At 48.9% G+C, this 16,226-nt stretch overlaps 2 protein-coding genes across 2 annotated transcripts; both read left to right on the top strand.

Annotated features, from left to right (window-relative positions):
* The first annotated feature begins 4,369 nt into the window (after positions 1 to 4,369).
* Positions 4,370 to 11,213, top strand: LOC127909598 (F-box/LRR-repeat protein 17-like). Its single transcript, XM_052471761.1, has 2 exons — positions 4,370 to 4,575; positions 9,990 to 11,213. The coding sequence occupies exon 2, from the start codon at positions 9,993 to 9,995 to the stop codon at positions 11,211 to 11,213; it is 1,221 nt and encodes a 406-aa protein (XP_052327721.1). The 5' UTR covers positions 4,370 to 4,575; positions 9,990 to 9,992.
* Positions 11,214 to 12,841: 1,628 nt separating this feature from the next.
* On the top strand, positions 12,842 to 15,893 carry LOC118376649 (syncoilin-like). The gene is made up of 5 exons (XM_035763389.2): positions 12,842 to 13,162; positions 13,734 to 13,942; positions 14,184 to 14,391; positions 15,172 to 15,296; positions 15,442 to 15,893. Exons 1-5 carry the CDS (start codon positions 12,962 to 12,964, stop codon positions 15,524 to 15,526), a joined length of 828 nt encoding a protein of 275 aa, XP_035619282.2. The 5' UTR covers positions 12,842 to 12,961; the 3' UTR covers positions 15,527 to 15,893.
* The last annotated feature ends 333 nt before the right edge of the window (positions 15,894 to 16,226 follow it).

The raw sequence follows: 16,226 nt of genomic DNA, 5'->3' as shown, positions 1-16,226 counted from the left end.
AAAGTACATCCATCTCTAGGAGACAGAACACATCTCCTTCTTGAGCGGTATGATGACTGCTTGGTCCCATGGTGTTTAGACTTGCGTACTATTGTTTGTACAGATGAACGTGGTACCTTCACGCGTTTGGAAATTGCTCCCAAGGATGAACCAGACTTGTGGTCTACAATCTTTTTTTCTGAGGTCTTGGGTGATTTCTTTTGATTTTCCCATGATGCCAAGCAAAGAGGCACTGAGTTGGAAGGTAGGCCTTGAAATACACCCACAGGTACACCTCCAATTGACTCAAATGTTGTTAATTAGCCTATCAGAAGCTTCTAAAGCCATGACATCATTTTCTGGAATTTTCCAAGCTGTTAAAAGGCACAGCCAACTTAGTGTATGTAAACTTCTGACCCACTGGAATTGTGATACAGTGAATTGTAAGTGAAATAATCTGTCTATTAACAATTGTTGGAAAAATGACTTGTGTTGTGCACAAAGTAGATTTCCTAACCGACTTTCCAAAACTATAGTTAGTTAACAAGAAATTTGTGGTGGTTGAAAAACAAGTTTTAATGACTCCAACCTAAGTGTATGTAAACTTCAGACTTCAACTCTATCGTTTGTAATATATTTAATTATGATATATACTACAAGCTATCAAAGTTGACCTCTGGTCCTTCTTGTCATCTTCGTGCTCTTCTTCTCATAGTGAACACAACATAAGCACTAGGCTAGTCCATGCGCAAGGTAGTAACATTTTTGGACTAGGGCTAAACCCCCCCAAAATGCTGAAGACCCTTTGACTCTACTCCTGAACTTCCACCATAGCCCTACACAGCACAGCCATTGGTTAGGCAGCACAGCCATAGCCCTACACAGCACAGCCATTGGTTAGGCAGCACAGCCATAGCCCTACACAGCACAGCCATTGGTTAGGCAGCACAGCCATAGCCCTACACAGCACAGCCATTGGTTAGGCAGCACAGCCATAGCCCTACACAGCACAGCCATTGGTTAGGCAGCACAGCCATAGCCCTACACAGCACAGCCATTGGTTAGGCAGCACAGCCATAGCCCTACACAGCACAGCCATTGGTTAGGCAGCACAGCCATTGGTTAGGCAGCACAGCCATAGCCCTACACAGCACAGCCATTGGTTAGGCAGCACAGCCATTGGTTAGGCAGCACAGCCATAGCCCTACACAGCACAGCCATTGGTTAGGCAGCACAGCCATAGCCCTACACAGCACAGCCATTGGTTAGGCAGCACAGCAATAGCCCTACACAGCACAGCCATTGGTTAGGCAGCACAGCCATAGCCCTACACAGCACAGCCATTGGTTAGGCAGCACAGCCATAGCCCTACACAGCACAGCCATTGGTTAGGCAGCACAGCCATTGGTTAGGCAGCACAGCCATAGCCCTACACAGCACAGCCATTGGTTAGGCAGCACAGCCATTGGTTAGGCAGCACAGCCATTGGTTAGGCAGCACAGCCATTGGTTAGAGAGCACAGCCATAGCCCTACACAGCACAGCCATTGGTTAGGCAGCACAGCCATTGGTTAGGCAGGACAGCCATTGGCTAGGCAGCACAGCCATTGGTTAGACAGCACAGCCATTGGTTAGGCAGCACAGCCATTGGTTAGACAGCACAGTCATTGGTTAGACAGCACAGCCATTGGTTAGGCAGGACAGCCATTGGTTAGGCAGCACAGCCATTGGTTAGACAGCACAGCCATTGGTTAGGCAGGACAGCCATTGGTTAGGCAGCACAGCCATTGGTTAGACAGCACAGCCATTGGTTAGGCAGCACAGCCATTGGTTAGGCAGCACAGCCATTGGTTAGGAAGCACAGCCATTGGTTAGGCAGCACAGCCATTGGTTAGGCAGCACAGCCATTGGTTAGGCAACACAGCCATAGCCCTACATAGCACAGCCATTGGTTAGGCAGCACAGCCATAGCCCTACACAGCACAGCCATTGGTTAGGCAGCACAGCCATAGCCCTACACAGCACAGCCATTGGTTAGGCAGCACAGCCATAGCCCTACACAGCACAGCCATTGGTTAGGCAGCACAGCCATAGCCCTACACAGCACAGCCATTGGTTAGGCAGCACAGCCATAGCCCTACACAGCACAGCCATTGGTTAGGCAGCACAGCCATAGCCCTACACAGCACAGCCATTGGTTATGCAGCACAGCCATAGCCCTACACGAGACAGCCATTGGTTAGGCAGCACAGCCATAGCCCTACACAGCACAGCCATTGTTTAGGCAGCACAGCCATAGCCCTACACAGCACAGCCATAGCCCTACACAGCACAGCCATTGGTTAGGCAGCACAGCCATAGCCCTACACAGCACAGCCATTGGTTAGGCAGCACAGCCATTGGTTAGGCAGCACAGCCATTGGTTAGGCAGCACAGCCATAGCCCTACACAGCACAGCCATTGGTTAGGCAGCACATGAAAACGTTTTGGATCAGTAAGAGCAGAGCAGGCTGGGACTCAGCGTTGGATTCCCCATTGTAGTGTGTAATGCAGCCTCGTTTTAAATGAAATCCCAGCAGCTGTCTGAGAAATGTAACTTTGCTCTGTGCTTCTCTGAGCATGCACTTCGTAGGCTATAGCCTATGGATCATTTGATTGAGGCCACACTAAATATCCTATAAGCGCAATTGATATCATCAGAGATGAGGGACAGCATTGGGCACTCATCGATATGTAGCCCAATAAGCAACTCATTCTAAAACACTGAGAAATATTTCATCAATTACAAATGACATGACCTTTCCCCTGGACTAGATTTTTTTTTTTAAATACAAAAACCATCACCCTTGACTGAAATGGAAAAAGCCCCCGTCCCATTTTCCTCCAGGTAAACATTTCTGTAAACGTCACTTAAACTGATGTATTTTGATGTGGATGTTTTATTATGTTCATTAGTGTGGACTCTCTTCAGGTTCAATTGAAAAAGTATTCAGTATCCCCCCTTCCCTTTTCTCCACATTTTGATACATAACAGCCTAATTCTAAAATTGATTCAAACTTTTTTTCCCCTTCATCAATCTACACACAATACCCCATAATGTCAAAGCAAAAACAGCTTTGAATTTTTTTGGGGGGGGGAAATATCACATTTACATAAGTATTCAGACTCTTTACTCTTTACTTTGTTGAAGGACCTTTGGCAGCGATTACAGCATTGAGTCTTCTTGAGTATGATGCTACAAGCTTAGCTCACCTGTATTTGTGGAGTATCTCCCATTCTTCTCTGCAGATCCTCTCAAGCTCTGTTAGGTTGGATGGGGAGCGTTGCTGCACAGCTATTTTCAGGTAACTCCAGAGATGTTCGATCGGGTTCAAGTCCGGGCTCTGGCTGGGCCACTCATGGATTTTTCCCGAAGCCACTCCTGCATTGTCTTGGCTGTGTGCTTAGGGTTGTGGTCCTGCTGGAAGGTGAACCATCACCACAGTCTGAGGTCGTGAGCGCGCTGGATCAGGTTTTCATCAATGATCTCTCTGTACCTCAGTCATTCAAAGCTGTTTCTCCGTTCATCATTCCCTCAATCCTGACTAGTCTCCCAAGTTTAGACACACCTACTCATTCCAGGGTTTTTTCTTTATGTTTACTATTTTCTACATTGTAGAATAATAGCGAAGACATCAACACTATGAAATAATACATATGGATTCATGTGGTAACTCCAAAAAAGTGTAAACAAATAAAAATATATTTTATTTTTAAGATTCTTCACGTCTACTCCTGCTCCCCTCTCCGGCGCTCGACGTCGCCAGTTTACTCATTATTACCTTCCACCATCTTTACTCACACCCACTCCTCATTAACTCACCTGGCCATCCATCCCCTTCCTGATTACCTACCCTATATATATGTCACTTCCTCTTGGTTCTTTCCAACAGGTGTTATTGACTCTGTTTCTGTTTTTAATGTCTGTACGCTTTTCCTGTTTCTTGTTATTGTGTGTTTTTTTTTATTTCTTATACAGTTGTTCTCTGGCTGTGGGCTACAGACCCAGTCCACACTGTCTCCTCTTCCTACCTGTGGAGACTAGTGTATAGTATTAAACATAAACAGAATCCGGGTAGTCACGGTGACGCATAGCAGCACAGGGACTGTTAGAAAAGAGGCCGGGTCAGTCCTCTCTCTCTCTCTCTTTCCCCACCATTTCATCCCTCCTTTTAATCTCTCTTCCACGCTCCCTCACTCAGATCCACTGTATCAGATTCGTCCAGTGGATATACTGTCTAAGGCCAGAGGAGAGGACTGAGGAGAGGAGAGGACTAAGGGCAGAGGAGAGGACTAAGGGCAGAGGAGAGGACTAAGGGCAGAGGAAAGGACTAAGGGCAGAGGAGAGGACTAAGGGCAGAGGAGAGGACTAAGGGCAGAGGAGAGGACTGAGGAGAGGAGAGGACTAAGGGCAGAGAAGAGGACTAAGGACAGAGGAGAGGACTGAGGAGAGGATAGGACTAAGGGCAGAGAAGAGGACTAAGGGCAGAGAAGAGGACTAAGGACAGAGGAAAGGACTGAGGAGAGGAGAAAGGATTCTGAGAGGTCTGGTGAACGGTAAGTTCATAAACTGTGTCTTTTTAACAGGAACAGAAGAGGTCAGTGAGCTCAGTGGGATCATCACTGATGTTGAACTACTTTTCTCAACACTCATTAGTTACAACATCCTACTAATAGTTTTCACTGGTGTGGGCTTTCCTCTCCGAACCAGGAGAGCCAACTCGGGGACAGCTTGTTTGTGAACAGACATGAACTATGGGACAGAAACGAACTCTAGTAGAGTCTGTGAATTGAAACTCTAGAATAGTTAACGGATATTAACTAGCTCTAGTAGAGGAGTCTGTGAATTGAAACTCTAGAATAGTTAACAGATATAAACTAGCTCTAGTAGAGGAGTCTGTGAATTGAAACTCTAGAATAGTTAACAGATATTAACTAGCTCTAGTAGAGTCTGTGAATTGAAACTCTAGAATAGTTAACATATATAAACTAGCTCTAGTAGAGTCTGTGAATTGAAACTCTAGAATAGTTAACAGATATAAACTAGCTCTAGTAGAGGAGTCTGTGAATTGAAACTCTAGAATAGTTAACAGATATAAACTAGCTCTAGTAGAGGAGTCTGTGAATTGAAACTCTAGAATAGTTAACAGGTATAAACTAGCTCTAGTAGAGGAGTCTGTGAATTGAAACTCTCGAATAGTTAACAGATATAAACTAGCTCTAGTAGAGTCTGTGAATTGAAACTCTAGAATAGTTAACGGATATAAACTAGCTCTAGTAGAGTCTGTGAATTGAAACTCTAGAATAGTTAACAGATATAATCTAGCTCTAGTAGAGGAGTCTGTGAATTGAAACTCTAGAATAGTTAACAGATATAAACTAGCTCTAGTAGAGGAGTCTGTGAATTGAAACTCTAGAATAGTTAACAGATATAAACTAGCTCTAGTAGAGGAGTCTGTGAATTGAAACTCTAGAATAGTTGACAGATATAAACTAGCTCTAGTAGAGGAGTCTGTGAATTGAAACTCTAGAATAGTTAACAGATATAAACTAGCTCTAGTAGAGGAGTCTGTGAATTGAAACTCTAGAATAGTTAACAGATATAAACTAGCTCTAGTAGAGTCTGTGAATTGAAACTCTAGAATAGTTAACGGATATAAACTAGCTCTAGTAGAGTCTGTGAATTGAAACTCTAGAATAGTTAACAGATATAATCTAGCTCTAGTAGAGGAGTCTGTGAATTGAAACTCTAGAATAGTTAACAGATATAAACTAGCTCTAGTAGAGGAGTCTGTGAATTGAAACTCTAGAATAGTTAACAGATATAAACTAGCTCTAGTAGAGGAGTCTGTGAATTGAAACTCTAGAATAGTTGACAGATATAGGGTGTCACAGCCAGGCTAGGGTGTCACACTAGCTCTAGTAGAGGAGTCTGTGAATTGAAACTCTAGAATAGTTAACAGATATAAACTAGCTCTAGTAGAGGAGTCTGTGAATTGAAACTCTAGAATAGTTAACTGATATAAACTAGCTCTAGTAGAGGAGTCTGTGAATTGAAACTCTAGAATAGTTATAGAATAGAGAGAGAGAGAGAGAGAGAGAGAGATGGTTCCCCTGGGACCGGTAACTGTCTATCCCAGGGCACTGCCTGTTGACACTGCAGTTAGTTTAACTTCTACGGAGAGACTTGCACTGAAAACAGGGGTCCTCACGTAATATTAATATTTCATATGAGTAGATATCAGTGATTCTCATTCGGATAAATTGACACAGGGAACAGAGTAGGTATCAGTGAATCTCAAAAGGTTGACAATGATTGTCAGGACCTACGTTTGAGTCGTGTAATTATAATTAAAATATGTAATTATTTTTGGTGTCACAGCTGAACATTAGGTAATGCTTAGAAACGTTGCCTTTTGTTTACTCGGTGAGATCACAAAGAAACACTTTTAAGATAGGTCAAAGAGCACGAAACAGTCTGCACGTCTTAAAACATGCAGAGAAGGCTAAGGTTAGCTTTGCCTAGCTTTATCAAGCAATGCCATTACAGCTGGTCTTCCTGAGGCGCTATGAACAGCTTGTCCATTGACTGGTTCTGCTACACGTTGTGTTCTGATAATGTATTCTGTAATGTAATCTATGGAATGCTAGTAGTCAGAGTGTCAGTGCCGAAGGCTTTCATGAAATGCTTATACAAGCACAGGCTAGAAGGGTGTCACAGCCAGGATAGAGGGTGTCACGGCCAGGCTAGAAGGGTGTCACAGCCAGGATAGAGGGTGTCACGGCCAGGCTAGAAGGGTGTCACAGCCAGGATAGAGGGTGTCACAGCCAGGCTAGAAGGGTGTCACAGCCAGGATAGAGGGTGTCACGGCCAGGCTAGAAGGGTGTCACAGCCAGGATAGAGGGTGTCACGGCCAGGCTAGAAGGGTGTCACAGCCAGGATAGTCACAGCCAGGAGGGTGTCACAGCCAGGATAGAGGGTGTCACAGCCAGGATAGAGGGTGTCACGGCCAGGCTAGAAGGGTGTCACAGCCAGGATAGAGGGTGTCACGGCCAGGCTAGAAGGGTGTCACAGCCAGGATAGAGGGTGTCACAGCCAGGATAGAGGGTGTCACAGCCAGGCTAGAAGGGTGTCACAGCCAGGATAGAGGGTGTCACGGCCAGGCTAGAAGGGTGTCACAGCCAGGATAGAGGGTGTCACAGCCAGGATAGAGGGTGTCACAGCCAGGCTAGAGGGTGTCACAGCCAGGATAGAGAGTGTCACAGCCAGGCTAGAGGGTGTCACAGCCAGGCTCGAGGGTGTCACAGCCAGGATAGAGGGTGTCACAGCCAGGATAGAGAGTGTCACAGCCAGGCTAGAGGGTGTCACAGCCAGGATAGAGGGTGTCACAGCCAGGATAGAGGGTGTCACAGCCAGGATAGAGGGTGTCACAGCCAGGCTAGAAGGGTGTCACAGCCAGGATAGAGGGTGTCACAGCCAGGATAGAGGGTGTCACAGCCAGGATAGAGGGTGTCACAGCCAGGATAGAGAGTGTCACAGCCAGGCTAGAGGGTGTCACAGCCAGGATAGAGGGTGTCACAGCCAGGATAGAGGGTGTCACAGCCAGGCTAGAGGGTGTCACAGCCAGGATAGAGAGTGTCACAGCCAGGCTAGAGGGTGTCACAGCCAGGATAGAGGGTGTCACAGCCAGGATAGAGGGTGTCACAGCCAGGCTAGAGGGTGTCACAGCCAGGCTAGAGGGTGTCACAGCCAGGCTAGAGGGTGTCACAGCCAGGCTAGAGGGTGTCACAGCCAGGATAGAGGGTGTCACAGCCAGGATAGAGAGTGTCACAGCCAGGCTAGAGGGTGTCACAGCCAGGCTCGAGGGTGTCACGGCCAGGATAGAGGGTGTCACGGCCAGGATAGAGAGTGTCACGGCCAGGATAGAGGGTGTCACAGCCAGGATAGAGGGTGTCACGGCCAGGATAGAGGGTGTCACGGCCAGGATAGAGGGTGTCACAGCCAGGCTAGAGGGTGTCACAGCCAGGATAGAGGGTGTCACAGCCAGGCTAGAGGGTGTCACAGCCAGAATAGAGAGTGTCACAGCCAGGATAGAGGGTGTCACAGCCAGGCTAGAGGGTGTCACAGCCAGGATAGAGGGTGTCACGGCCAGGATAGAGAGTGTCACGGCCAGGATAGAGGGTGTCACAGCCAGGCTAGAGGGTGTCACGGCCAGGATAGAGAGTGTCACGGCCAGGATAGAGGGTGTCACAGCCAGGCTAGAGGGTGTCACAGCCAGGATAGAGGGTGTCACAGCCAGGCTAGAGGGTGTCACAGCCAGGATAGAGAGTGTCACAGCCAGGCTAGAGGGTGTCACAGCCAGGCTCGAGGGTGTCACAGCCAGGCTCGAGGGTGTCACAGCCAGGCTCGAGGGTGTCACAGCCAGGCTAGAGGGTGTCACAGCCAGGCTAGAGGGTGTCACAGCCAGGCTAGAGGGTGTCACAGCCAGGATAGAGGGTGTCACAGCCAGGATAGAGGGTGTCACAGCCAGGATAGAGAGTGTCACAGCCAGGATAGAGAGTGTCACGGCCAGGCTAGAGGGTGTCACAGCCAGGCTAGAGGGTGTCACAGCCAGGCTAGAGGGTGTCACAGCCAGGCTAGAGGGTGTCACAGCCAGGCTAGAGGGTGTCACAGCCAGGATAGAGGGTGTCACAGCCAGACTAGAGGGTGTCACAGCCAGGCTAGAGGGTGTCACAGCCAGGATAGAGGGTGTCACAGCCAGGATAGAGGGTGTCACAGCCAGGCTAGAGGGTGTCACGGCCAGGCTAGAAGGTGTCACAGCCAGGATAGAGGGTGTCACAGCCAGGCTAGAGGGTGTCAAGGCCAGGCTAGAAGGTGTCACAGCCAGGATAGAGGGTGTCACAGCCAGGATAGAGGGTGTCAGAGCCAGGCTAGAGGGTGTCAGAGCCAGGCTAGAGGGTGTCAGAGCCAGGCTAGAGGGTGTCACAGCCAGGATAGAGGGTGTCACAGCCAGGATAGAGGGTGTCACAGCCAGGCTAGAAGGTGTCACAGCCAGGCTAGAGGGTGTCACAGCCAGGATAGAGGGTGTCACAGCCAGGCTAGAGGGTGTCACAGCCAGGATAGAGGGTGTCACAGCCAGGCTAGAGGGTGTCACAGCCAGGCTAGAAGGTGTCACGGCCAGGATAGAGGGTGTCACAGCCAGGCTAGAGGGTGTCACAGTGTTTATGTGAATGCTTGAGTATGAGGATCTGAGTGAATGTGTGTGTTCCTAAGATTGAGATAGTTGTTTAGTCATATTGATGTAATAAGCCCCCCCTCCCCCCATAACCCTTACCCCGCCTGACCCCTCCCCCATAACCCTTACCCCCCCTCCTCCCTCTCCCCATAACCCTTACCCCGCCTGACCAGACCCCTCCCCATAACCCCCTCCCCCCATAACCCTCCCCATACCCCGCCTGACCCCTCCCCCTATAACCCTTACCCCCCCTCCTCCCTCCCCCCATAACCCTTACACCGACTGACCCCTCCCCCATAACCCTTACCCGCCTGACCCCTCCCCCATAACCCTTACCCCCCTCCCCCATAACCCTTACCCGCCTGACCCCTCCCCCATAACCCTTACAACCCCTCCCCCATAACCCTTACCCCGCCTGACCCCTCCCCTATAATAATCCTTACCCCCTCCCCCACCTGACCCCTGACCCCCCCCATAACCCTTACCCCCCCTCCCCCATAACCCTTACCCCGACCCCTCCCCCTGACCCCTTATTAATAGTGTTACAATATGACCCCTCCCCCATAACCCTTAATATACCCCTCCCCCTATAATGTGACATTTGACCCCTCCCCCATAACCCTTACCCCCCCCCCATAACACTTACCCCGCCTGACCCCTTATTAATAGTGTTACAATATGTTATTAATATAACTTCTGTGACATTTGTCTTCGTCTTCCTCCTCTTCATCACAGGCAATGGAGGATCAAGAGTCTGAGCTGCCGATGGACCCCGAAGTCTGTTTTGATCCGCTGTTCATCGACGAGGAAGAACGGTATGGGGATGAGGGTGTTGAAGAGGAGACAGGCGCTTCATTCCAGTCTCTCCTGGGAGATACTAGTACAAACACACTCCTGACTGGCTCAGTCTCGGATACCTGCAGAGAGACACACCTGGATGAGACACGAGCCCAGTTCAAGGATATGGACACCATGTTTAGAAGTTGTGTCGGAGAAACGACAGCCCACAATAACACACACCTTAGTGGGTTAGGACAGATCCAGCCACACCTTAGTGGGTTAGGACAGATCCAGCCACACCTTAGTGGGTTAGGACAGATCCAGCCACACCTTAGTGGGTTAGGACAGATCCAGCCACACCTTAGTGGGTTAGGACAGATCCAGCCACACCTTAGTGGATTAGGACAGATCCAGCCACACCTTAGTGGGTTAGGACAGAACCAGCCACACCTTAGTGGGTTAGGACAGAACCAGCCACACCTTAGTGGGTTAGGACAGAACCAGCCACACCTTAGTGGGTTAGGACAGAACCAGCCACACCTTAGTGGGTTAGGACAGAACCAGCCACACCTGAGTGGGGTAGGACAGATCCAGCCACACCTTAGTGGGTTAGGACAGATCCAGCCACACCATAATGGGTTAGGACAGATCCAGCCACACCTTAGTGGGGTAGGACAGAACCAGCCACACCTTAGTGGGTTAGGACAGAACCAGCCACACCTTAGTGGGTTAGGACAGAACCAGCCACACCTTAGTGGGTTAGGACAGATCCAGCCACACCTTAGTGGGTTAGGACAGATCCAGCCACACCTTAGTGGGTTAGGACAGATCCAGCCACACCTTAGTGGGTTAGGACAGATCCAGCCACACCTTAGTGGGTTAGGACAGATCCAGCCACACCTGAGGGAGATGGATGACCTGTTGAAGAGCTGTGAGGACATGACAGGTGTGTCCTTCAACTCCCGCCTGTCCACCAGGTACACAGACACTCACCTGACTGGGCCGGCTCAGAACCAGAACCAGTCAGACACCCACCTGACTGGACCAGCTCAGAACCAGTCAGACACACACCTGACTGGACCAGCTCAGAACCAGTCAGACACACACCTGACTGGACCAGCTCAGAACCAGTCAGACACACACCTGACTGGACCAGCTCAGAACCAGTCACACACCTGACTGGACCAGCTCAGAACCAGTCAGACACACACCTGACTGGACCAGCTCAGAACCAGTCAGACATACACCTGACTGGACCAGCTCAGAACCAGAACCAGTCAGACATACACCTGACTGGACCAGCTCAGAACCAGAACCAGTCAGACACACACCTGACTGGGCCAGCTCAGAACCAGTCAGACACACACCTGACTGGACCAGCTCAGAACCAGAACCAGTCAGACACACACCTGACTGGACCAGCTCCGAACCAGTCAGACACACACCTGACTGGACCAGCTCAGAGCCAGTCAGATATACAGAAGATGGATGCTATGATGGGGAGCTGTGGTGGTAATGACCGTCACACACGTGCCTCCATCCTGACCTACACAGACACACACATGGAGGAGTCTAGGAACCAGTGCCAAATTCACCTGAAGGAGGTAGAATCCATTTCGGATCAGACTGGAGCCACAGGAGCCGCTGTCCAGCCTCAGTTGCCTCCTCTTACCTCTGCAGGCACTCTGCTGAGTGGCACTATGGCTGAGTATCAGAAAGAGCTAATGGGGATGCTGGCCATGTTAGAGAACTGTACGGAGGAGACAGGAATTACTTTTGACCCTTTAGAGTGGACTTACCCCAGCTTACCAAAAGGATTTTGCCAACACAACACCAACATGAATAAGGTAACACAAGACAGACACATGGACAGAGGACTAAAAACACAAGGACTCATGGAGTCTGTGGGGAATACCAAGACTGAAGGACTGGAGTCTGGGAGAGGTGTGGATCTGAAGACATATTTGGGCAGTACCTTTTTGAGCCAATTTGAGCCCCAAAGCTATCAAGCTGTCTCGACAAAAAGACATTCAGATGAGTTAGGAGACTGTGGAGAAACAGACACAAGAGGACTCATGTCCATGTTGTGTGAAGAGGACACAGACAGGGGCACAGAGGGGGACATGATGGGAGACCAACCACTAGAGACAGAGGTGGGAGGGGTGGAGATGAGGGGAGGGGTGGAGATGAGGGGAGGTCTACAACTAGAGACAGGAGTGGGAGGGGTGGAGATGAGGGGAGGGGTGGAGATGAGGGGAGGTCTACAACTAGAGACAGGAGTGGGAGGGGTGGAGATGAGGGGAGGGGTGGAGATGAGGGGAGGTCTACAACTAGAGACAGGAGTGGGAGGTGTGGAGATGAGGGGAGGGGTGGAGATGAGGGGAGGGGTGGAGATGAGGGGAGGGGTGGAATTGAGGGGAGATCAACAACTAGAGACAGAGTTGGGAGGGGTGGAGATGAGGGGAGGGGTGGAATTGAGGGGAGATCAACAACTAGAGACAGAGTTGGGAGGGGTGGAGTTGAGGGGAGGGGTGGAATTGAGGGGAGATCAACAACTAGAGACAGAGTTGGGAGGTGTGGAGTTGAGGGGAGGGGTGGAGATGAGGGGAGGGGTGGAGATGAGGGGAGGGGTGGAGATGAGGGGAGGGGTGGAATTGAGGGGAGGGGTGGAATTGAGGGGAGATCAACAACTAGAGACAGAGTTGGGAGGGGTGGAGTTGAGGGGTTCCATGCAGGAGTTGGGTACTGTGCTAGAGGGGTGCATCGAGGAGGTGGGGAGAATGGAAAAGAGACGGGATGAACTGATGGGAGAGCTACAGGCACTAAGGGAGGAGAAGACAGGGACAGAGGAAGGGAGAGAAGGAGGGCAAGCAGCACAGTTAAGGCAGGTGCTCAATATTGAGGCAGATGGGAGGAGGGAGGCGCGGATGAGGGAGTGGCAGTCTTTAAGGGCTGAGAGGAGTGAGGAGGAGATGAGGCTGTCCAGTGTGCATCTGGAGAGGCAGGGTCTTCAGGAGGACATGAGGAGGCTGAAGAGGAGGCTGTTCTCTGTCGCCAGGGAGTGTGCTCACAACCAGGTCATCCTGGTAAGCCAGCAGCGTGAGGTGGCCCAGCTCAACAAGGAACAGGTAGGGACAAGAGTGTTCTTCTGACCATTCCAGAACCTAATGAGCATTCATGAAACTTCTGGGTGTTCCAGCACCTTCTGAGCTTTTAGTCAACCTTCTGAATGTTCCAAAACCTTACGTGCATTCGAGAACCTTCTGAGCGTTCTATATAATTCCGGGGAGTTAGGATCTATATCAGTGTTCTGGAGCATTCTAAATTGTCCAAAATAGAGTGTTCCAGAACCGTCAGAGAATTCTGGAACCTTGGTGTTTCAGAACCACATGTGTTCGAGAACAACTACGGCTTCATCAGAGCTCAGAGAAGGCAATACAGGTTCTTCTGAGTTTCTCTCATGTCCCTCTCTCTCCCCCCGTCTGTCTCTCTCTCTCTGTCTCTCCGTCTCTCACTCTCTCTCTGTCTCTCTGTCTCTCTCTGTCTCTCCGTCTCTCACTCTCTCTGTCTCTCCGTCTCTCACTCTCTCTGTCTCTCCGTCTGTCTCACTCTCTCTGTCTCTCCGTCTGTCTCACTCTCTCTCTCTCTGTCTCTCCGTCTCTCACTCTCTCTCCGTCTCTCACTCTCTCTCTTCCCCAGATGGAACTCGACACACTGATCATCCAGCTGACTGAGGACGTGTCTCAACTCCGCTCCACCCACCAGACCCAGCTCTCCACCTTTCAGTCCGAGCTCCAGACACACAGCCAGACACCCAACCCCAAAGAGGAGCTGACCCAGAGCAAGAGGACCGCTTGTGGGGACATACAGCAGTACCTGCAGGGGGTGCTCAAGGCACTGGAGGAAAGGTATTCTCTCTCAACATTGCCAGGTGTTATCAAAACCCCAAGGTGATCTCTCGTCAAGCATGGCACTAGGATTGACAGTTATGATGTATGCAATAATCATGACTGATACTATAATCATTACTCATTTATCATGATGCCAACTTCCATTATACCAAATCAAAGTTTATTGGTCACGTACACATATGTGCAGATGTTAAGGCAGGTGCAAAGAAGTGCATTATCCTCTCTCCTCCTCCCCAAGGTATGAGCCAATGCTGCTGGCCCTGTTGAAGCGGAGGGAGAGGACGTCAGAGGCCCAGGTGAAGGCCAGGCAGCAGGCCCGGGAGTTGAGGGCCCGTCGGGGGCCCCTGAGGGAGGAGGGACAGAGGCTGGGGCTGCAGAGAGCCTGCCTGGAGGAGAGACTCGTACTGATGGAGACCCACAGGAGAGAGGACGCAGAGCAGTACAGGGTACGGAGTGATGAAGGGAGAGATGGAATAAGATCCAGTAGACAGGGTTGGAATTACAAGGCTGTCCAGAAATGCTTCACACTCATAACAAATCCCTCCAACATATACAGACATATATTAAAAACACCAGCCTTTCAGTTCATTATGAACACTCATGTCAGGTTTATGAACACTCATGTCAGGTTTATGAACACTCATGTCAGGTTTATGAACACTCATGTCAGGTTTATGAACACTCATGTCAGGTTTATAAACACTCATGTCAGGTTTATGAACACTCATGTCAGGTTTATGAACACTCATGTCAGGTTTATGAACACTCATGTCAGGTTTATGAACACTCATGTCAGGTTTATAAACACTCATGTCAGGTTTATGAACACTCATGTCAGGTTTATAAACACTCATGTCAGGTTTTATGAACACTCATGTCAGGTTTATGAACACTCATGTCAGGTTTATGAACACTCATGTCAGGTTTATGAACACTCAGGACAGGTTTATGATCATGTCAGGTTTATGAACACTCATGTCAGGTTTATGAACACTCATGTCAGGTTTATGAACACTCATGTCAGGTTTATAAACACTCATGTCAGGTTTATGAACACTCATGTCAGGTTTATGAACACTCATGTCAGGTTTTATGAACACTCATGTCAGGTTTATAAACACTCATGTCAGGTTTATGAACACTCATGTCAGGTTTATGAACACTCATGTCAGGTTTATGAACCGTTTCTGAAGCCGTAGTTAGTCCCTTCGTCTCCCTCCCCACAGGAGACAGTGGACAGGCTGGAGGACGCTAGCAGAGAGCAGAAGACAAAGCTACAAATCCAGAAGAGGGAAACCAAGGAGACGGAGGAACTGAGAGACAGACTTACTGAAGAACTCCACCTGTACAGGTGAGACAATTAACCCTTTCAAGCTCCTAACTCATATTAGCTTTTAGAATCAGTGAATTATATGTAACTAGAGACTCTCTTAAAATATGGTTAACAAGGTTGTAAATAGTAACTGTAATCTGGTGTTTGTTTTTTTTCTCTTTAGAAGTATTGTCGAAGACAATAACAAGAATGATGTAAGCAGAGTGCAAGAGAAAACCACCGGGACAAATAGAAGTGTTTCAGTTTAGGTTACAAGAGACAAACAACCTTTTCTTAGTTCATGACTTGTGTTTCCAACAATCATACCATCCTTACAAATGAACTTTTATACACCTTTCAGAAGGTTCTATTCTTATTGTAAATAAAAACCCAGGAAGTAGAAAACCAGGAAGTAGAAAACCAGGAAAAAGCAAGGCAGTTTTGTACACTGGTAGCTGAAATCTGTGGAGAATTCCCATCAGGTTGGGAAGGGTGTCTGGAGAAAACAAGCTCGCCGTCATTCTCATTCTATATTTAAAGTCATGGTAAAACATCTGTAGAGAAGAAGGTTCTGGAACATTCTGAAGAGAGATGTAATGTATTCTTTATAGTGCAACAAATAAAAGGTGTTCTTTTAAACTAAACTGTGTGTGTGAGATGAGTTAGAGCACAGAGACTTGTGTTCCAAAATGGCACCCTATTCCCTACATAGGGCCCTATTTTAGATTAGGGCCCTATGTCAAAAGTAGTGCACTATGTAGGGATTAGGATGCCATATGGGACAGATCGAGGGAGAGGGATGGTGTGCATATAAGGGCAACATGGTGGAATGTTTTTAAACGATGACAGAGGCTAATGGAGTGAGAGTGAGCTCAGAAATAGTGTACCAAATGGCACCCTATTCCCTACGTAGTGCACTACTTTTGACCAGGACCTATAGGGAATGGGGGTGCCACCCTACCCTAGACT

The sequence above is a fragment of the Oncorhynchus keta genome, chromosome 19 (assembly GCF_023373465.1).
Source record: "Oncorhynchus keta strain PuntledgeMale-10-30-2019 chromosome 19, Oket_V2, whole genome shotgun sequence".
Lineage (NCBI taxonomy): Eukaryota > Metazoa > Chordata > Actinopteri > Salmoniformes > Salmonidae > Oncorhynchus > Oncorhynchus keta.
Note: the sequence above shows the minus strand (reverse complement) of the source record. Positions and strands in the feature narration are given on the sequence as shown.